The sequence below is a fragment of the Dama dama genome, chromosome 15, assembly GCF_033118175.1.
Source record: "Dama dama isolate Ldn47 chromosome 15, ASM3311817v1, whole genome shotgun sequence".
Classification (NCBI taxonomy): Eukaryota; Metazoa; Chordata; class Mammalia; order Artiodactyla; family Cervidae; genus Dama; species Dama dama.
Window position 1 is genome coordinate 52,460,321 of NC_083695.1, and position 22,685 is coordinate 52,483,005.

General features: G+C 35.6%; 1 protein-coding gene across 1 annotated transcript in view; it reads left to right on the forward strand.

Moving 5' to 3' along the window:
- PCDH15 (protocadherin related 15) overlaps positions 1-22,685 on the forward strand; it is a 920,738-nt gene that overhangs the window by 603,408 nt on the left and 294,645 nt on the right. The window contains exons 15-16 of the mRNA XM_061162074.1: positions 4,505-4,698; positions 18,154-18,286. Coding sequence (XP_061018057.1) covers positions 4,505-4,698; positions 18,154-18,286 — 327 coding nt within the window. The remainder of the gene's footprint in view (positions 1-4,504; positions 4,699-18,153; positions 18,287-22,685) is intronic.

Consider the following 22,685-nt stretch of genomic DNA (forward strand, 5'->3'; position numbering starts at 1 on the left):
CTGATGTGAAGAGCAGGCTCATTGAAAAAGACCCTGATGCTCGGAAAGATTGAGGGCCGGAAGAGAAGAGGGCAACAAAGAATAAGATGGTTAGATGGCATCACTTACTCAAAGGATATGATTTGAGCAAACTCTGGGAAACAGTGAGTGGCAGGGAAGCCTGGCATGCTGCAGTCCATGAGGTCGCCAAGAGTCACACACAACTTAGCAACTGAACAATAAGAAATGTGTGCTTCTTATATTTTCACAAACAGACCAAGAAAGAAACAGAACAAATCTAGCTTATTAAATGCAAAATACAAAGTAAAAGGAATGAGGATGACACACTAGAAAATAGAAGTGAATGTCTAGAAAGAGTGAAATCTCTTTTCTACTTAGCCAAAAATCAAAACAAACCTAGCCTCAGATAATAACTGAGATTCTGGAAACTCTCCTCAGTGAATATTTCTTAAGAAAATCCTCACCACAGCAAACTTCTCACACTTTACATTCTCTAAGTGAAATTTGAAAGTTTTAACTATAAAGTTACAATACAGAGAAATACCTTACTAATATAATATTTCCCTTAGCAATAGGAAACAAACAAAAAACATTGAACAAAACCTCTGGTGAGGTTTCCAGAGCACTTTTTATTATTAAGAATGCCAAATTATGTCTGTGTAAATTAAAAAAAACCTTTTTATAACAGCAGAAGAGTATGGTATAAATGTAGCCTACATGTACCAAAGAAAGCAGTGTAGCTTTATTCTTTATTATTTGATTATTATTTACACTCTTAGTAAAAGCATTAAGAAATTATTTTGTTTTATGTATCAAGTACGGAATGTTTCTGTCCATGTTTTAGAGTCCATCACAGTTCTATTATAATTTTTATTATAAATGGGAGCCATTAAGATAATTTAATGCCATTCCCTTAAAACCTTCTTATCTAAAACTGCATCATTCTCCCTGGTTTTTCGTGCCCTCAAAACAAACAGAGGGAAAAAAAGAGAGAGAGAGAAAAGAATTCAGGAACTACTCTACATATTCAATATCAGATATATATTAATCTTGTCATTATTTACTTGAGTCACACAATGATTCTCAAACTTTTTATTATCGCCCATAAAACCTTCATCATCTTGCTTCTATTTGCCTTTTTCATCATGTTTGGCCTCTGTGAGAGTGCTATTTATTTTCTTAATCTCAGGGTCCTTAATAGGCAAATCCTTTTTTTTTTTTTTTTTTTTTTTTTGTGGGATGTTAGGGTGTCTGAGGACAAGGATATTTGTAATATGTACATACTGGAATACTGAGAGGAAGGAATTTTGTCAGGGTAGGGTTAAACTTCCTGAAAAGGACTGTAATACATTAGAAAAAAGAAATATATTAAACAATTTAGTGCTCCTTACCATTTAGATATCATTACATTTTGGTAAAATAGTTAAAAGTCACATATTTTAGTTTACTTTCATCTGATAACATGTGAGTGACATTTTGCTTTTCCCATGTAAACTAACCCATTTTTGTTTAGGAGGTAGATTTTCCCACTAAATTAGGAATGGGCTTCATATACCTTTAATATCCTAGACCGGGGTCCCCAATCTCCAAGATCTAACGCCTGATGATCTGAGGTGGAGCTGATATAATAATAATAGAAATAAAGTACACAATAAATGGAATGCACTTGAATCATTTTGAAACCATCCCTCTCTCCTTCTGGTTTGTGGAAAAATTGTCTTTCATGAAACCAGTCCCTGGTGCCAAAAAGGTTGGAAACCACTTTCCTAGACCACTGATCACAAGATCATTGATTTGTTAATCTCCACCACCGTTTAGTTTGAGGAATTTTTTTTATGAAGTAATATCATTTTCAGGGTTCTCAGAGTCAGTGTCTCAGCTCTCTTTTCTAATCTTGAACCACTAATAATTCCTTTAAAATATTTTTGTTTCCATGTCTAGGGACACAATTATGTGAATTCTTGACCAACTATTTTATTACTTACTGCTGAAAGACTGAAAATTTGTATTAAGTTACTTAGATAACAAATGTTGAATTCATTTTCAGCGTATTTATTAAACTTCCAACTTGCTAATGGTTTCTGTGGTGCTAGTTGTAGTCCCTGAATATATTATCTCATCTGTGATTGGCTGGCTATGCAGTTTGAGGATTGTTTGTATCACCTATGCTTTGTAGCACTGTTTGGTATTTATAGCACCTCCCAGATGGATGCCTTTTTCAATTTAATTATCATTGAGCTTATCCTGTCTTCCAATATTATTTATGAAAATGTTAAATAAGAGCAACCACAATACCTGTATCCCTAAAGCACATTCCTCAACACTTCTTAACTATATTCATTGCCATTTATCATTAAATTCCTTTAGCCAATTTAAGTCCCAGGAAGAATGTTAATATTGAATCCAATTTGAGCTAAATTTTAATTAAGATTTCCTGAGACATTGTGTTAAGTGATTTACTATAATCAAAATTGATATCTCCTCTGCTACCCCTGTCCTCTAATTTTCTAATTTTATCCACACACAAAAGAAAATGAGCTTGTCTGGCATGAATAATTCTCCATAAATATATATCATTCATTCTGACTGTTTCTACAAATTGTTTCCTTCTCTTTGCCTTTAGGACTTTGTCTGTCATTCTCACATAAGTCCCAGAATCATTTCATGGAAAGACTTTCCTTCTGGCAGCAACATCTGTTCACTCCAAAATACCCACTCTCAGACTTAGCTGAATTTATACCCCTGTTTCAAATTTCCTTTTTTTCTTCTCAATTATTTTTGTTGCTGCTATTTCCTTGCCCAAAATCATTCTAAATGTAGTGGAAGGAAAATAAAAATAGAAATAGACTGCCCAGTATACCCTCTTAAGCATGGTGTGGTGGGTAAAGAATTTTGTTTACATTTCATTAAAATGGTTAACATGATACTTTGAAATGGCCATTAATTAACACAGTGTTCCTGAAATTGAATTTATTTCAAGGTAATTGTGTATACTCACATTTTGTCTAAGAAAGTGCACCAGAATGTCTAATAGCCACGGAAAGGAGTCTGTGGATGACCAAGAACTGCTACTTTAAAGACATGAAACTCATGGATTAGAGATACATAAGAAAATGTCAGTAAATAAGGAATTTTTTTCCTACAACATATTTACTACAACCCTGTGTGTTTTCTTTATTAATAGGAAAACCATGTTTTCCTCTTAGGTGTAAACCGAGGCCACTTTTTCTTTCTTCATCTGTCAAAGGATGAAAACAATAAATTCTGTGACTGTAAAATATATAAGATTTCCCAGTAGAATCTTACATTTTGTTCCCTTAAGTGAATTGATACTTATCAGGAAGTCAAGGAGCCTTATTTAACATATTAAATCATGATTACATTAATTTTGGTTTGTAAAGTTAATAATGGTTTTCTCTTTTCATATATAATGATTCAAAGTAGTCTTTAACTGCTGGATGCCATTTGTTCCAAAATGATTATGAATATGTCCAAATTAGCCTCACAAATGTTCATGTGGTATTATTTCAGGGACTCTGAATTGAATCCTTTTTCTCCAAAAAGAAAAAAAAAATTATTGAGCTTGATATTCTAATTTTCTAATTAGATATTCTGCAATTGGAGATGTGTTTGTTTGCTTTTCAAAAGGTAATCCTCTAAAACATATCAGTCTTTATAAGTCAATGTGAACAAGCTTATCAGAATCTTTCTTAGAGCCATGTGTAAATAAAAAGGATTCCAGGACAAGAGAGTCTCTGGAAGATGGGAAGGAAAACAATATGACAAGAAAAAAAAAATCAAAGCGAAAGGAAGGATGATAGCAATAGAGGCAAACTTCAGCCATTTCATTTTTTCCAGGCCTCTGTCCTTAGTAAGGAGAAGGAATTCTTGCCTGGAGAATCCCGTGGACCGAGGAGCCTGGTGGGCTGCTGTCCATAGGGTCGCACAGAGTCTCATATGATTGAAGCGACTTAGCATGAATGCATGCATTGGAGAAGGAAATGGCAACCCACTCCAGTATTCTTGCCTGGAGAATCCCAGGGACAGAGAAGCCTGGCGGGCTGCCGTCTGTGGGGTCGCAGAGAGTCAGTTGGACACGACTGAAGTGACTTAGCAGCGGCAGCAGTCCTTAGTAATGTGTATTTATCTGTTGAAAGCAGGTGATGAGAGAGGAAAAAAAAAATCCTATAGTGACATTAGATTTGCTGTTAGGGCTTTCTTTCTTTTTTGGTTTAGTAAGTTAAAATAAAGATAGCTTTCAAGATTCAAAGCCTTTTAACACTCTCACAAGAACAACAACAATAAAAAACTTTTCTGATGAGATTGCTTCAGTATTTGAACACAGTAGCCGAAATTCAAGAAAACAAGAGTGTATGTGACGAGAGAACTTTCTTTGCTTACTGTGTGTGTGTTTGAAAGCAAGCTTCTTTTGTTGGGGGGGAAGAATGATGTGATGGTGAAAAGTTGAGTCCCAGAGGATTTGTGTTGTGATTTTCAATTCCAGCTCACTGCAGTCGACGCAGACGAAGGGTCAAACGGGGAGATCACATATGAAATCCTGGTTGGCGCTCAGGGAGACTTCATCATCAATAAAACAACAGGGCTTATCACCATCGCTCCAGGGGTGGAATTAATGGTTGGACGGACTTACGCGCTCACGGTCCAAGCAGCGGATAATGCTCCTCCAGCAGAGAGAAGGTAATTTATATCAAACCAATGCAGTCTTTTCATCGCTCCAGTTTAACCCCATAATTAAATTTAAGAAGCGCAGCGAGCATTCTTTTATCTTATAAACATCTAAATTAGATCAGAAAATCAGAGAGACTAGTTTCTTAGGAACTGCATATTCTTCTTTTGTCAAATTGTGGAAAAAGTATGATAAAGCCAAGATTAAACCACAAAATAATTAACTATGATTCCACAGATGTGAAGGATGCAATTCTCTGTTGGGAGGGGGAGTGGGAACTAGGAAATATCAGAGGCCTGTGTCCAATATATTAGTGAAAAGAGAGGTTGCTACTGAGAGCTCATAGATAACATGCAACAGGTGATGCCTGAGGGATTTGAAGCCATCCCTCAGTGTCTGGATAATTATTTTTAAATTATATATATCCATATTATCTATATATAATATAACCTCATATACATGTATACATATATGTATAAGAGAGAAACATTAAGAGAAAGCAAAGTAAAAAGACTTTCAGTTATTACAACTACATTTACTTGTTCCCCCACCTGAGATATTCCTTTTATTTATTTCTTGTTTGTTCCAGATTTCAGGATGCATTTTAAGAAAATATGAATTTAATATTAATACATTGTTGAACCTTTCTAGGAACTTTGTCTCTTCATTTGCCCATGTTTTCTTTTATGTCCTTTAGTAGATTTTATTTTCAAAAATTTTTTTATAAATGTCCTATACATTTTTTTTGTTAGGATGTTTCTCATTTTTTGTTATTGTAAATAGATTCTTTCTTTCTTGTTCTTCTAATTAGCTGACATTTATGCATACAAAAGTTATTAACCTATATTAATTTTAACACACTATCTTAATTCTCTTATGTTTTTATAGTTTTCCAGTTCATATTTTTATATTATCTAATAATATATTTTATAAGTAGTGATACTTTGATGTCCTTCTTTTTGTTTATTTTGTTCCCTTTAATTTCATTTGATAGTATTTCCAATAAAAATGTTTGTCTTGATTTTAAGTAGGAAGGCCTCCCATGTTTCCCTATTATATTGGTTTATGGTTAAAAAACATTTTACTATGTTAATAAAGCATTCATCTATTTTTATTTTATTGACTTTTTAAAAATAAGAATGGTCATTTATTCAAGTCAAATAAATAATCCATCAAGTATGAAAGCAGTAATGACTTTTCTTTTTGAGCTAATGCTCGGATGACTGATCTTAATACAGTTCTCAAATATATCTATTTTTCATTCCTGGTATAAATCCCACTAGGCTTTGGTGTTTTAATCTTGAAATAAACTTCTGGATTATGTTTGTTTGTATTTTATTTAGTGAAGTCCATCCATGCTTCTCTTTTTGAGAAGCTTTTGTGAAGGCTTTGTATAGTTTTTATGATACTTCATAGATGAAATAAAAATACAAAGGAACACAAAAATGAATCAATAAGTTCAACAACAATATGAATTAGTTGTATCTCTAAAGTCAATAAATCCAAATTCAGTCCTCTGAAAAATAAATAAAAACATAGATAAATTGATAACTATCAGCTAGCCCAGTCAAAAAGTGGGAGAAAGTGGAACTTTGCCTAATAAATTCTGAGAGGGAAATGACATAGAAACAGAAGAAATTGGAAGAATCATTAAGAGACCACTTTGCTTTAAATAGATGCAAAGACTTGAAAACATGGATAAAATGAATAGTTTTTCAAGAAGGTATAATTTACCAAAATCAATGTCAAAGATTAAGAATTCTTAAGATATCAATTCTGTAGAGGAAAATACTACCCCAAACTATAGCAAGGCAAGGAAGTTTGACAGAACTGTAACAAAACCATTGACCATTAAAACCCCTCCAGAGCGGAGAATAGGACATTATTTTCCCTGCAGCATAACCACGTGAGAGACTTTTCTCTTCACATCTCTCTTATCATTAATCATAGACATTTCACAGGACCCCGTATTTCCTCATTGATATGTCTAGACTGTTCTTTCTCTTGTTTCTCAATATTTTCTCTTTTAATCTCATTGCATAAGAATGGATGCGCTATCCCGTACTCCTTGCTACTCTCATCTGCAGGTGACAGATCCCTCCTCCATTTTCTCCCACTGTTATATAAATAACAGTGACCTGCAGGTCACTCCGGAAGAGTTTAGTTCTTGTCTGCTTGGCATTCGCTTCAACAGTATGTTTGTCAAAATGCTTAGTGACTTCATTGTCCAGTGTGGTCGAAAGCATCTCCAAATTTGCAGTTGTTTCGGCCAGGATCTCTGGAGCCCTCCTCAATGCTTATTTTTCAAGCTCCAAATATAATCTTGAGCAACAAATCTAAGCTCTAATCTAAAAATAATCAGAAAACAAAAAAATCCCACTACTTTCATTAATAACATCACAGTCTAAGCCATTGTTCTCTCTAGTCTATAGTGTTGAAAACCTCTTCTAATGAGAAGTCTAATTAGACTTCGGCCTGAGCCCCCTTCAGAGTCTCCTCTCAATACAGTAGCCTGAGTGATTCTGATAACAAAGAACACATCTCTTCCTTTTGCATAGATTTCTAGAGTCTTCACATCTCACCTGTGTAAAAGGCAACATCATTAAAAGGGCCAGTGGAGCCCAGCCCAGTTTGTCCTGGTAGCAGCCACAGAACGCTTCCTCATGTCACCTCTTCACACGTGCCTAGCCTGATACTCTGTTTCTCTTAGTCCACTCCAGTTATCACACTGGTCTCCTCTCTGTCCCTGAGGCTTGCAGCCACTTGCAAACCTTTGAACTTGACTTCCATCTCCTTTCAGCCTGCAGTGGTTTGACTCTCAGATTTCTTTGTGGCCTAATTCCTTCAAGGTCATTACTCAATCATCACTTTGTCTGTGAATCCTTTCCTAACAACCTGTTTGCAATTACAACAAGCTCTCAATGCTTTTATACCCCTTTCCTGGTATTATTTGATGCACTGAAGTTATCACCGTGAAATGCGCTATACGCATTTTTGTTCAGAGAATGAATTTCATTTGTCTGCCTTGCTTCTTCTCCACTAGAGAGCTAGTTCAAAAGGATAAGAATCATTGTGGTTTGGTTTTCTCTTTTCCCCAGAAGTCAAAACAATTTCTGAATGCCCTAAGTTCTAAACAAGCATCTTTTTTGTTTCTTTTCCTAGATTTTTAACAAATGTCATTTTGGGTTTTAAAATAGATGAATTAGAATAAGAGATGATATGATACAAAACTCAGTTTTTTTAGCATTTCCCAAACAAAGAGTTAGATTTGAAATTCTGCCTTCCCAGAAAGTATACACCAATTCTCTCTTAGTCCCTATTAAATTAAAAAATATATATTGGCGTCTGTGACAGTAAGATTTTCTACCCCGTCCAACACACCATTTATTACATAACTGCCATTTATGAAAATACAAAGAGAATAAACATAGTGATTGTCATTTGCAGTTCAAAAGAAAAATTGCAGTAAATTGTAGAAAGTAGAACTATAAATAAGTCAATTTGCCATGGTGAAGTTGAGCTTGAGGGAAATTCTCAGCTTTCTGGGACATTGATGAGGGTACTTTTCATAACAGGGCAGTATTTAGAAGATCTACTAAACAAGATGAGTTTAGGAGAATGAGCAGAGGTTGACCACATTAAAAACATAATAATAATAAAGCCCATCACATTATTTATACAGCTGGAGAGGTCTGAAGTAACCTGGTATTTTGGATAATTGCAAGTCAGTCAGCGAATCAGTATATTAACTATGATTCAAGGAGGGTCAGTAGAGTTAAGGGTCATATCATGGAAAATTTAATTTGTTTTCTTAAGAAGCTTGAAGTTAGCTAGTCAGTGGAAGAAATGGAAGGGCTTTAAAACAGAAATTCATCTGAGATAATTTGGTTTCAGGAAAATCACTCTGGTGCCCCTACAGAAGAGAGATTTGAGGAGCGATGAAACCGGAGGCAGGCTTCCCCAATGTCTGAATAGTAAGGAATCTGCCTGCCAGTGTAGGAGCCTCATGTTTGATCCTTAGGTCAGAAAGGTCCCCTGGAAAAGGGAATGGCAACCCACTCCAGTATTCTTGCCTGGAGAATCCCATGGAAAGAGGAGCTTGGTGGGCTATATAGTCCACAGAGTCAGAAAGAGTCAGATTTGCCTTAGCAACTGAACAACAACAACAAACAGCAAAAGCTGTAGGTAGAGAAGTGAGGCAGAACACCTCCACTAAAAAAAATCATTGCTGATGGTTTGAACTGGGCCATCAGTAAGGAAAAATTGAGAGAAGGAATTATTAAAAATTGAAAGACCCTCCAGGTTTTTATCTAAGCTGACCAACTGGTAGCAATGTCAATAAGGCACACATATCTGAGTGAAAGGGAAGAGCTCAATTTCATACACATTTACTTGTATCTACTTGGAATAAATATGTTAATATATTCAGGAAGAAAATGGATATACATGCCTGAATGTGAGAAGACATTCAAGGGCTATATCTTGTGTAGAAACAAATAGAATTCATTTATACAGTGAATAGTTACAGAATCCAAAATGAGAGTCTGAGTTTGAATGAATTTTAAATAATAGTGTCATTCATGCTAGGTTATTCTGAAGGGAAGTTGAAGATGACTGATACTATTTAATTAATGAGCCAGGGCTAGACATCATGCTAGTGACCTTTATATATAATTTTTAATCTTAACAACAAAATTGTAACTCTTGCATAGCTCTATTTATTTTTATAAACCAAAAATAGAAACTGAAAAGGATAACTTATTTGGGTACATGACCCCTTGCCCACTTTCATAAAAAAAAGTGTTGATAACCATAGTAAACAAGAGGTAGAAACATAACTTGAACTCAGGACTCTTAGATTCTAAAATCTTCCCCTTCATTCTGTTCCACATCCATAACCCTTAGTAGTTACTATTCTGGGGAAAAAAATGATAAGATAGTAATAATATTAATGCTAATTATAAACATAAATATATCTTGTCTTTATTATTTAAACTGTTACTAAAACCCGATAATAGTCATCTATTTATTTTGTAAATTATTTTCATTGGAAATAGTGCTGTGCTAAATAGATGTCTAATCTATATGTGCATATATATTCAGTTCAGTTCAGTTCTGTCACTCAGTCATGTCCGACTCTTTGCAATCCCATGAACCACAGCATGCCAGGCCTCCCTGTCCATCACCAGCTCCTGGAGTCCACCCAAACTTGTGTCCATCGAGTTGATGATGCCATCCAACCATCTCATCCTCTGTTGTCCCCTTCTCCTCCTGCCCTCAATCTTTCCCAGCATGAGGGTCTTTTCCAATGAGTCAACACTTCGTATCAGGTGGCCAAAGTATTGGAGTTTCAGCTTCAGCATCAGTCCTTCCAATGAACACCCAGGACTCATCTCCTTTAGGATGGACTGGTTGAATCTCCTTGCAGTCCAAGGGACTCTCAAGAGTCTTCTCCAACACCAGAGTTCAAAAGCATCAAGTTTTCGGTGCTCAGCTTTCTTCATAGTCCAACTCTCACATCCATACATGACCACTGGAAAAACCATAGCCTTGACTAGATGGACCTTTGTTGCCAAAGCAATGTCTCTACTTTTTAATATGCTATCTAGGTTGGTCATAACTTTCCTTCCAAGGAGTAAGCGTCTTTTAATTTCATGACTGCAGTCACCATCTGCAGTGATTTTGGAGCCCAGAAAAATAAAGTTAGCCACTGTTTCCACTGTTCCCCCATCTATCTGCCATGAAGTGATGGAACCAGATGCCAAGATCTTAGTTTTCTGAATGTTGAGCTTTAAGCCAACTGTTTCACTTTCTTTCGCTTTCATCAAGAGGCTCTTCAGTTCTTCTTCACATTCTGCCATAAGGGTCGTGTCATCTGCATATCTGAGGTTATTGATATTTCTCCCGGCAATCTTGATTCCAGCTTGTGCTTCTCCCAGCCCAGCGTTTCTCATGATGTACTCTGCATATAAGTTAAATAAGCAGGGTAACAATAAACAGCCTTAATGTACTCTTTTTCCTATTTGGAACCAATCTGTTGTTCCATGTCCAGTTCTAACTATTACTTCCTGACCTGCATACAGGTTTCTCAAGAGGCAGGTCAGGTGGTCTGGTATACGTGATATATTTTAGACAACTTTATTATTTAATGAGTGAGATTTTAAATTTGTTTTGAAGTTCCAGTGTGCAAGTCATATCACTGATTTGCCTTGATAAGCCTTTGTTTACAAGAATTTGTAGTCCAACTGGTTTTTACTTAAGTCAAATTGTATTCTACCCCTGGAAACAAAGTGGCATTTTCAGAATTTGAATATACAGGTCTTTTCAGTGATATGAGGCATTTCTTTGACTTAGTCTCACTGCTTTCTTTATAGACAATGGTTTGGGTGCTAAAAGACCACCTTAAGATGGTTGATTAAATATCAAGTGGGACCTGCAGCAAATAAAATCTATATACCTCCATCCTACCTGCCACAATAATGTCATGTTTCCCTAGAATAATGACACTTTCTATTTTCAGGAGGAAAATTAGTCTTTCAAATTGTGTTGATGATTGAACCAAAGAGTTGTGAGGCTTTGCTTTCAGTATTTCTTTCAGAAAAAGATGCCCTTAGAAAATTATGAACATAAAAATATAGATTGTGACATATTTTACAAGCTGACCCAGATGACAACAGTGACATGTAAACCTAATTAAATGATCACACTTAGAGCAATGATGATTTTCTGTCTTATTCTTTTCTAATAAGCAACCTCAATTCTAAATGTCAATAACACTGACTCTCAAAATGAGGATTTATGAATTAACTAGCAGAAGAATTAACTGTTTATATACTTGTTATTCTAATTGATTAAACTAGCCAAGGAATTAAGAGAGTAAAAGTAACCATAGTCTATAGTGGTTTTGTTTGGGGGTATCTTTTTTTTTTTTTTAGTCATTGATAAACACAAGAGGATAAAAACAAAAGATTTTTAAAAAGCAGTAAGGTATGTTAGATAGTATTTATTTTTTGTCTGTAAGTCTTCTCATATGTAACTGCATTAAATTAAGTAAATATTTAATCTTAATAGGAGTTGAAGTACTACTATTAACTATTTATCAAAATGTAAAGATAAAATTGAGTCCTTTCCCCCAAATATAAACAAATCATGATTAAACAACTGATGCCTGGCATGGCATACTTTTTTGATAATCTATTTTCATTGAATTCAAGGTTGTATCTAATTAACACAATATTAAATCACCCATTCTCACATAAAATTATTTTTCAACTGTGAACATATATATTTTAAAATAACTTCACATGACATATTTAACATTAATAATAAAAAATTATGGAAGTATTCATTTTAGCAAAATTTTACTGAGTTTCCACAATTCCTGTCCTCTTGGGAAGCACTAGAAATATAAGACAAGATGAGATTTTTTGCCCTCACAGCATTCGTGTAGAGGCACAGGTAAATCTGGATATAGCGTAGTATAATTACAAGTGCAGGTTAACTTGGACAGGAAGGAAAATGAGGTACCCTAGCAGAAGATACAATAAAAGCAAAGATACAGAGACCCAGCAAAGTATTGTCTGCTGTGGGAATTGTTAAAATTTATAAACCAATCCCCATTGTTGTTAAGCTGAAGTTTAAATCAGTAAGTAGAGCACACGAATACCTGAATGCTATGACTCTTGCTCATCTCTCTAGTCTTAATTCCTACCATTGTCATAATTATACCTTTTTCTTTAATTGTACAAAAGGTATTATTTTCTTATTTATTGGTCTCTGAATTTGCACATGTGTTTTTCCTTGTCTGTAATGCCCTGTGGTTTTTACACCTACATGCATCTTGTCCCTGTAACTTTCCCTGAAAAATTTCTCTGAAGTCTTATGTTAGTTTTAAATCTGGAAGTGTTACTCATATGGATCCCTGTATGTATTTCCAAAACAATAAAGCAGAATCTATGAACACTGAAATGTAAATACAGCTTTTTTTAGTGTGCTATTGGTAAAGACAAAGGAAAAAAAAAAAAGATAAGCTTTTATTTTGATGATCCTTTTAGAAACAAGGTAGAAATATAGAGTTGCAAATAGATACCATGCAGCCTGTGTTGACACATTTAAAACAAAATTACTATACAGACTGTGCAGTCTTCTAAATGTCAAGAACATTATCTCAGTACAACTGAGTACTATTGTCATATCCAAAAAACTTGGCTTTTTATCTTCTTAAAAATTATACCATTTCTGAAGTTAAAGCTTCTTAGGCCTCTCTTCACAACCTCTTTTTATTTATATTTTATTTTGTTCTTAAAAACAAGTACTATGGTGAAGTTTCATTCATAATATAAACAATTAAAATTGATTGTGATATTATAGTCTGATCCAAATACTTGAAATCTGTGATTTTCTATGAGAAAGTATCCTTCCTTGAAAACCACAGATGTTTTATGCTCTCACAGAGAACTATACACACACATCAGATAATTAAAAAGTCTTCAGTTTACTTCCCAGTTTTGTTCTTGTAGAATGTGGGGAGAAAAGGCAGGCAAATTTTAAATTCATAAGTTTTGCCTTTGAGTTTGTCTTCTGTTGCTAATTATCTTCACAACCTTGACTCTATTACTTAATCTTTCTGAGTTTCTAATATCCTTTCATAAAATGAGAGTTAAACTAGATGGTTTCCAGGGTCGTTTAAAATCATATGATTATCTGAGAAATTACATCACCTTTCTTGTTCTACTTTGAACTCATTACCAAATGAGAAATAAAAACTTTATGATTTTTATGTTTATAGATTTATCTACATTATACTGACTATATTATAAAAATAAAATTTATATCATATAGATTCTCAGTTTTATGCATTTAAGACTAGCTGTAAAATGTAATACAAAGTGTTCACATAGAATGTTATTATTTACCTTGTGACTGTCCTGTTTTATTATGTGCTTAATTAATGATATTGAATTACTAATCTTTATATCATGAGAAACACTGAGCTGGAAGAAGCACAAGCTGGAATCAAGATTGCCAGGAGAAATATCAATAACCTCAGATATGCAGATGACACCACCCTTATGGCAGAAAGTGAAGAGGAACTAAAGAGCCTCTTGATGAAAGTGAAAGAGGAGAGTGAAAAAGTTGGCTTAAAGCTTAACATTCAGAAAACTAAGATCATTGCATCTGGTCCCATCACTTCATGGGAAATAGATGGGGAAACAGTGGAAACAGTGGCTGACTTTATTTTTCTGGGCTCCAAAATCACTGCAGATGGTGATTGTAGCCATGAAATTAAAAGACGCTTACTCCTTGGAAGGGAAGTTATGACCAACCTAGATAGCATATTAAAAAGCAGAGACATTACTTTGCCAACAAAGGTCCATCTAGCCAAAGCTGTGGTTTTCCCGGTGGTCATGTATGGATGTGAGAGTTGGACTGTGAAGGAAGCTGAGCACCGAAGAATTGATGCTTTTGAACTGTGGTGTTGGAGAAGACTCTTGAGAGTCCCTTGGACTGCAAGGAGATCCAACCAGTCCATCCTAAAGGAGATGAGTCCTGGGTGTTCATTGGAAGGACTGATGCTGAAGCTGAAACTCCAATACTTTGGCCACCTCATGTGAAGAGCTGACTTACTGGAAAAGACCCTGATGCTGGAGGGGATTGGGGGCAGGAGGAGAAGGGGACGACAGAGGATGAGGTGGTTGGATGGCATCACCGACTCGATGGACATGAGTTTGAGTAGACTCCGGGAGTTGGTGATAGACAGGGAGGCCTGGCGTGCTGTGATTCATGGGGTCACAAACAGTCAGACACGACTGAGTGACTGAACTGGACTGAACTGAACTGGGAAAGCATTAATGATATATTTTATTGTTATTACTATCGGGACTCAATTTTAGAAAGCTAACTCTGACACTCGGCTGACATCAGGGCTAAAAGGAGGATAGTGTTTTAGAAGGCCATAACCATCAAGAATGTTGGCGCTTATTTCAACTTATTGTAGGGAGGTGCCAGGATGTTAAAGAGGAAGAACTTAAGACCTTGAAATATGATCGTATTCAAATAACTCTAAAATCCAAGTGTATGTGTGAGGGGAAGGGGTTGGGAATGATTAGCAATTCTAGCACTTGAATCACTGGAGAGGAACAAAAGAAGCAAGGAGTAAGTGCAGATGAAGGAGACAGTCATGTTGGACCTTGGTGTTCACTGTCTCCTGCCTTGAGAAATAGAGTCTTTTTTGTTTTGCAATTAATTTTTTTCTCTGTGCCAAATACACAGGCATCTTATGAATTAGAAGTCATTATTGTAGTGTTGTGGATGTAAACAGTTTAGTCAAAGGGGGAAGAATAAGAAAATATGCAAAGTACAATAAGTTTAGTATAAATTATACTTTTAAGAGCAGAAAGAGACCCATGTTCAGGTGAAACTTTTATAAAGTATTCCACACCAGTAATTTGAAGCTCTAATGAATATAAAAAAACAGGAAGGGTCTAGATTTTTTAAAGGAAACTTTGAATTTAGGGTACAGATGTTTTCTAGGTCAAAAAAGTGAGGGACTCTCTTGCCTCCAGGGTTATTAAGGAGAGTTTTAGGTCAGCTTGTAGAGGAATCCCCTGGACTCCTAACTTAAAAAGCAGGCGAATCCCCATGAACTTCTGGGACCGTGTCTTCTAAATCAAATTTGTGTAAGAAAAACCTTGTATATTCATGGAAAATGTAGATTCCCAGTCCCACACCAAAAGATTAGGATCCAGTATGTCCAAACCCTAACACCACCATAGTCCAGTCTGGGGAAGGAAGAGAGGATACTGCGCCTGTAGATTTTAGCTTAGAAAAGTGAAAAAATGCAATTAAAATGTCAAAAATATTTAAAGAGATGTGAATAAGATAAATGCAAGCTTATTAATTCCATTCCAAAGAATAGAATAAGAAACTTATTTTGAATAGTTATCAATAATAACTGATATATGTATGTTTTTCAGTATGTACTTCCCTGGAGGATCAGATGGTAAAGAATCTCCCTGTGATGCTGGAGACCTGGGTTTGATCCCTTGGTCTTGGAGATCCCATGGAAAAAGGATTGGCTACCCACTACAGTGTTCTTGCCTGAAGAATTCAATGGAGAGAAGAACCTGATGGGCTATGTCCATGAGATCCCAGAGTCAGACACACATGAGCGACTAACACTTTCACTTGACTTCATATATTTATACATACATACATACATACACATTTGCACATACCCATACACGTATACACACACACACCCACACACATATTTAATCCTTATGCTAATCTTAATGTTATTATTATATTTAGTTATCAGATGAAGATAGTGAAACTGAAGAAAGTCAGTTGCCTATGATCATATCTGATAGCATCAAAATTTTAACCCAGGAATGTGTGGTTAAAAATCCAGTGCTCAACATTGCTCAGCTAGGATTATTATCAATATGGTATAGGGTAAATGTTATTGGACTTATTATGCACAGAGGATGTGCTGGCAGCAAAAAGGAAAAGATAGTAAAATGTGTGAATCACTTTATATGTAACAAACACTAAAGAAAAAAAAAAAAAAACTCAGAATGATGAAGGGTAATATTAGCAGTAATGTTTATTTGGGATGGCTGTTGGAACAAGATCATCACCTGGGAGACTAATATGCCCAGTCATAGTGACAATTACTTTATTCCCACAATATGAAAAGTGGGGCTCCTTTTCATCTAGCCATCAGTGTTGCTGTTTAGTCACTAAGTCATGTCTGACTCTTTTGCAATCCCGTGGGCTATATATAACCTGCCAGGCTCCTCTCTCCATGGAATTACCCAGGCAAGAATACTGGCGTGGATTACCATTTCCTTCTCTAGGGAATCCTCCCGACTCAGGGATCGAATTTGTGTCTCCTGCATGGTGGGTGGGTTCCATACCATTGAGCCACCAGGGAAGCCTGCCGTTACAGTACTGATAAGGGTAAACTTGATACCTCTAAGTTTATAAGCAACATTTCATCATCCATTTTAACCTACTGTAAACATCTTACCCTTAAAACACGAGCTGTAAAAAAAAAAAAAAAATTGAAAACAAAAGCAATTATATTTTGATTAATTTTATTGGTGAATTTTAATAATGAGATAATATCAGAACAAGAAATAATGCAGATGCATTAACTAATTATGATGTCTAAGAGATTTTAATTTAGATTGAGATTGCTTTAGAATAATATTGTGGTAAATTTAAGTATGAAATATTTTTAAGTCACTGCAAACTTTTAGAGGTGCTTAGTATTCTATAGATATCTATTCTACTGAGAATATGTTCAGAAACAATTTGGACTAAGGCATATTATAAGGTGATAAGCTAAAGAAAGCATTTTCAGTGCCTATGATCTGTATTTCTCTTAAGAGATTTTCAAAGTAAACAAATATAGAATAATAATCTCAGAAAAATGTTTTCAGTAACATTTCTTTAACTGATGCACTTAATGTAAAGAACTTTGGGCTATTTAAAAAAAAAATTCTAGCCCCCAAATAGAAATTATAAGAAATGTGTTTTGAATAAAAAGGCATGATTTTGTTAAAATAAGTTAAAGCATACAACTCAGGCAGTGGTGGTATGTTCTTCAAGATAGAATACTAACTTTGTAAACCCCAGGTCTCATTAATATATTCTAGCCAATGTTTCTTCTGTACCAGTCTTGAATATCTTGCTTCTTCGGGTTTTTCTACTTAAAGAAATTTCAGAGTTTAGGTATATCAATAAAGGTGATTATATCAATGCTAATGATTTTGTCCTTCTAATAGTAGAATACATTTTGCCCCTCAAAAACAAATTCCCATCAATCTAAGGCTTCGGTTAAATCTGACTTCCAAATTTTTATATTATACTCTTTAAAAAAGACTTAAAAACAGATTTGGTATTGTTTGCAACTATTTTACACAACTCTTACTTTATGACCCTGACTCTTGACATGCATTTCATTAAGCCATTGATGTCAGCAAAAAAGCTAATAAAACACAACCCATATTTTGTTTTCTGTGTTATTTTAATCAATACTCCCTCTGCTGGTTTAATAGGAAGAAATCCCCAAGGACAGCTCTTATTACCAAATATTTACAGAGTATTTTTTTGCTACTAGAGAAGCATTACAAAATAAAGTCAAAAGTCAAGGCAATTTAATTCATTACCTCTATTTGCACAGCTATTTCTTCTTAATTCACACTACTAATCTAAGTAGGAAAAATCTGTACCTGAGACTTTCTTCTTTTCCTTTCGCTAAGATAATTTCATAAAAACATCATTTTTTGGTGGTAGGTTTTGTTTTTCCACCCTTTTATTCTGGATTGCTTTATTATTTCCCATAAAAATTCAGAATTTCTCTCTCCTGTAAACCCAACAACAGAATATCAAATGCAGCCTGTCATTAAATGTGATGCAGATTTTTACCCATCTTGGTCTCTTCTCTTTCTCTGCAGGCATTCCATCTGTACTGTGTACATTGAAGTGCTTCCTCCAAATAATCAAAGCCCTCCTCGCTTCCCACAGCTGATGTATAGCCTTGAAATCAGCGAGGCCATGAGGATCGGTGCAGTTTTATTAAATCTACAGGTATGCTCCTTAGTTTACATATAAAATTCTAGCAACAACCTTGAAGGCTAATGGGTTCATATCCATGCAAGAGGGGAGAAAGCCTCACATGTCACTTACACTCTGATAAATGGCAATTCCATCTGGAAAGGAAAGCAGGGATAATATGGATGGAGGGTTTCCACAGCAAATCTATTCTATTGATTGCCACTATTGAAGCACTCATGTTAGCTGGCAGGGATTAGCTGCAATCATTACAAGGGAGAATGAAAGGATTGGAAGCATGCACTTGAATATCTTGTACTTTGCATCCAAAGAGTTTGCAGCTGACTCTTGTGTTCTGTCTAGGATTCCTTTGCCCCGACAGGATTTATTTTTGCTGCAGTGTTCAGTATAGAAAATGACTTTAGATTCACCAACTGATGGTAGGCATTCTAATTCAGAGGCTGACAGTTTTATTTTGTGACCATGGGAAAACCTTGTAATTGCTGTGCCTCAGTCTATTTGTTTAGATGAAGGGGGTAGATTTAGGTTATATTTCCATTCGCAACTCTTGATACTTGGGCATATGAGTTACTTGCAGAATGATAGCTTGATTTTCACAATTTATATATTCCTAGCTAAAGCATATTTGTCCAGAAAATGCTATATTTTCAACTGAACTTACAGTTTCGAGTTGGGCTACTTGTGGTGTTGATGATAACTGTCACTTGCTATAAAAATCATAAGTACATAACATTATTTTATCTATGGATGTTCAGAGGACAGAGAATTTATCATCTCCTGGTGTTATATGGGAATAGCAGGAGTTGCTGACATGAGAATTCAGGAAGCTGGCCTTGAAGGTTAGGAGAGGTTTGTTGTTGTTGTTGTTTTTTCAAATGTGATAATTTAGGAAAATCCCAGCATTGATCTTTGTCATCAAATGAGACAACATGAGGCATCTTGCAATCCTGTTTGAATACAAACACCCTCTCTCTCAAACCCTGATGATATAAAAGTAAAGGTTCCATAGAATGTTTACACTAGAAGGAATGCTAAAAATAATGAAACATATCAACCTCATTATCTAAATGTGGGAAATGAATCTTATAGAAAGTAAATGGGGCCTACATCAGTTGATGAAATTATGAACATTTCCAAAACAAGGCTCATTCTGTTATATCCCACTCATTTTCTGAGACTGCTAAAATTTTGGCTGGCATTACCAGATACTTCTTTTTACCTCTGCTCTTGTCTCTATTTGTTGCTTTTTCTCTAGGTAACTGGAGAGACTTTACTTTTGTTGTTCATTTACTACTAAAACATAGGGAAATAAAATTATATGAAAGTAGGTATATTAGTAATAAGGAAATTTGGGGGATTTTAATGGATAAAATAGACTTCCTTTGTGGCTCAAACAATAGAGAATCTGCCTGCAATGCAGGAGAACCAGATTCGATCCCTGGTCCTAGAAGATCCCCTGGAGAATGAAAAGTCTCTCCACTCTAGTATTCTTGCCTGAGTCCCTTGGACTGCAAGGAGATCAAACCAGTCAATCCTAAAGGAAATCAACTCTGAATATTCATTGGAAGGACTGATGGTGAAGCTGAAGCTGCAATACTTTGGCCACCTGATACAAAGAGCCAAGTCACTGAAAAAGACCTTGATGCTGGGAAAGATTGAGGGCAGGAGGAGAAGCGGGCGGCAGAGGATGAGATGGTTGGATGGCATCACTGACTCAGTGGACATGGATTTGAGCACACTCTGGGAGATAATGAGGGACAAGGAAGCCTGGTGTGCTGTATAGTCCATGGGATCGCAAAGAGTCGGACGTGACTGAGTAACTGAACAATAACAATAACAATGACAAAAGAAAAAAAAATCCTGTAGTTTCTTTAGGAAAAATAAAACATTTAGTTGAGTCATGTAAATGATAAAATATGGAAAACCAAATATTAAATAGTTACATTTATAGAATAATGAAAATTTTTGTTTACCTATAATGGGAATTTATTTTGTTTAAACAAAAACTAAAGAAAAATAAATCTTAGATTTGTAAGTTCAGGCCAAGAAATTGTACATGCTTAACATTTAAATATTTCTTAAGAATGTGCCTTTGTATAATTTAACTTTTTGTAAGTTAGATATAATTTTACTTCTAAAATGGCTCCAGTTTCATTTCAAATCCCAGAAATATCTGGGAACCATAGTACAGGAGAATAATTCTACCTGTGAGTTAAAGATGAAAAGGAGTTGGCCTTTTTCATATCTCAAATTTCTCTAGTACAAAAGCTGAGAAAATACTTGAGGTGACATTTCTATTCACCCTTTGTACTTCTGGTAGAAGTGAAAGAAAGGATGCCAATTGCAGTGGCAGTCTCTATTAGAAAGAACTGGGGTGACACCATCAAGGCATTTTTCATAAGCCACCAACCATACACTTTTGCTCATGATCAACTGAGATTGAATTTAAACTAGTGACCTAAAAGTTGAAAAGCTCTGTCAAATTACTCTCGCAAAGACTTCTAATAAAAGAATGTATTAGAGGTACTTCTGGATACATTCTTGTCTTTTTCACACACAGCACTGCCCACTGCTCACAGCTCAATTTAGAAAGGCAAGATTTATGGGGAAATATATTTTCAAAGATAACAGGAGACTGACTTCAAAATAATCTGTTTTGACTAAGATCAAAGTGGTTTCTTTTCAGACAACAATCTTTGTTTCCCTCCCCAGTGCCTTTCCTTTCCTCTTGTAAGTATTTTCCTTTCATTCTTTCTAAAAGTTGTTTGGGAGGTTGTGATTTTTCCTCAAAATACCAATATTTTGCCTAGCTGCTGTTTTGATGGCATTTCGTGGAGGAAAATGTTACCAGGAGCTTTTATTTTTCAAACTTGTTGTGCTGATCAGCATTAGTATTAGGTGGGACTTTTTCTTCCAGAATTGGCCAGATCTTGATCTAAAGCATGTTCCTTCTTTGTAATTCTGAACTACCAGTGAAGCCTGTGAGACTGGTGTGCTGGTGCAAGAGCATACACTGGGATCCTGAAAGCAGGCTGTATGCCTCTCTCCCTGATTTTGTGTTTGGTTATGTCACATCGCTAGCTTGAAATGGGCCATGGTGGGTGTTTTTATGCCATCAAAATTAGCAAATGCAATGAATCAGTACCCTCCAGTCCAGATAAGTTGTTCAACTTTTGCTTACACACCACTGGATTTGGAGCAAATTTCTCAAGATTCAGATCACTAAAATGTGTTGACTCTAGCAGCTTTCTACATCTTTGTCTCTCTGAAATTTTGATCTACTTCCATCACTTTAAAGATGAGAGCCATGCTTCCAAATGTGACTCTATATTATACTCAAATACAATAGGTCTCAGCTTTTTTTAATACATATAAAAGCATTTTTTTGCTTTCAAATTACCTTATAATTTATGGCTCACATTCTCATTGACTGTTTGACACATCCCTGTTACCACTAGTATAATCCTTTCTTACACATGGATTCTCCTTGTACCATCGCCATCATCCTCATACTCATTTAATAATAATAGCTATATAATAACACTTATGTGGGACTTAGTGAGGCATGACTGCTTCCAATAATCATGTACAGATGTGAGAACTGGACTATAAACAAGTCTGAGAACTGAAGAATCGATACCTTTGAATTGTGGTGCTGGAGAAGATTCTTGAGAGTCCCTTGGACTGCAAGGAGATCAAACCAGTCAATCCTAAAGGATATCAACCCTGAACATTCGTTGGATGCTGAAGCTGAAACTCCAATACTTTGGCCAGCTGATGAGAAGAGCCGACTCATTTGAAAAGACTCTGATGCTGGGAAAGACTGCAGGCAGAAGGAGTAGGGGATGACAGAGGCTGAGATGACTGGATGGCATCACTGACTCAATGGACATGAGTTTGAGCAAACTCTACATTCAAATGGGTATATCTTTCCTTTTCTCCTTTGCTTTTTGCTTCCCTTCTTTTCACAGCTATTTGTAAGGCCTCCTCAGACAGCCATTTTGCTTTTTTGCATTTCTTTTTCTTGGGGATGGTCTTGATTCCTGTCTCCTGTACAATGTCATGAACCTCCGTCCATAGTTCATCAGGCACTCTGTCAGATCTAGTCCCTTAAATCTATTTCTCACTTCCATTGTATAGTCATAAGGGATTTGATTTAGGTCATACCTGAATGGTCTAGTGGTTATCCCTATTTTCTTCAGTTTAACTCTGAATTCGGCAAAAGGAGTTCATGATCTGAGCCACAGTCAGCTCCCGGTCTTGTTTTTGCTGACTGTATAGAGCTTCTCAATCTTTGGCTGCAAAGAATATAATCAATCTGATTTTGGTGTTGACCATCTGGTGATGTCCATGTGTAGAGTCTTCTCTTGTTGTTGGAAGATGGCTATGGTTTTTCCAGTGGTCATGTATAGAT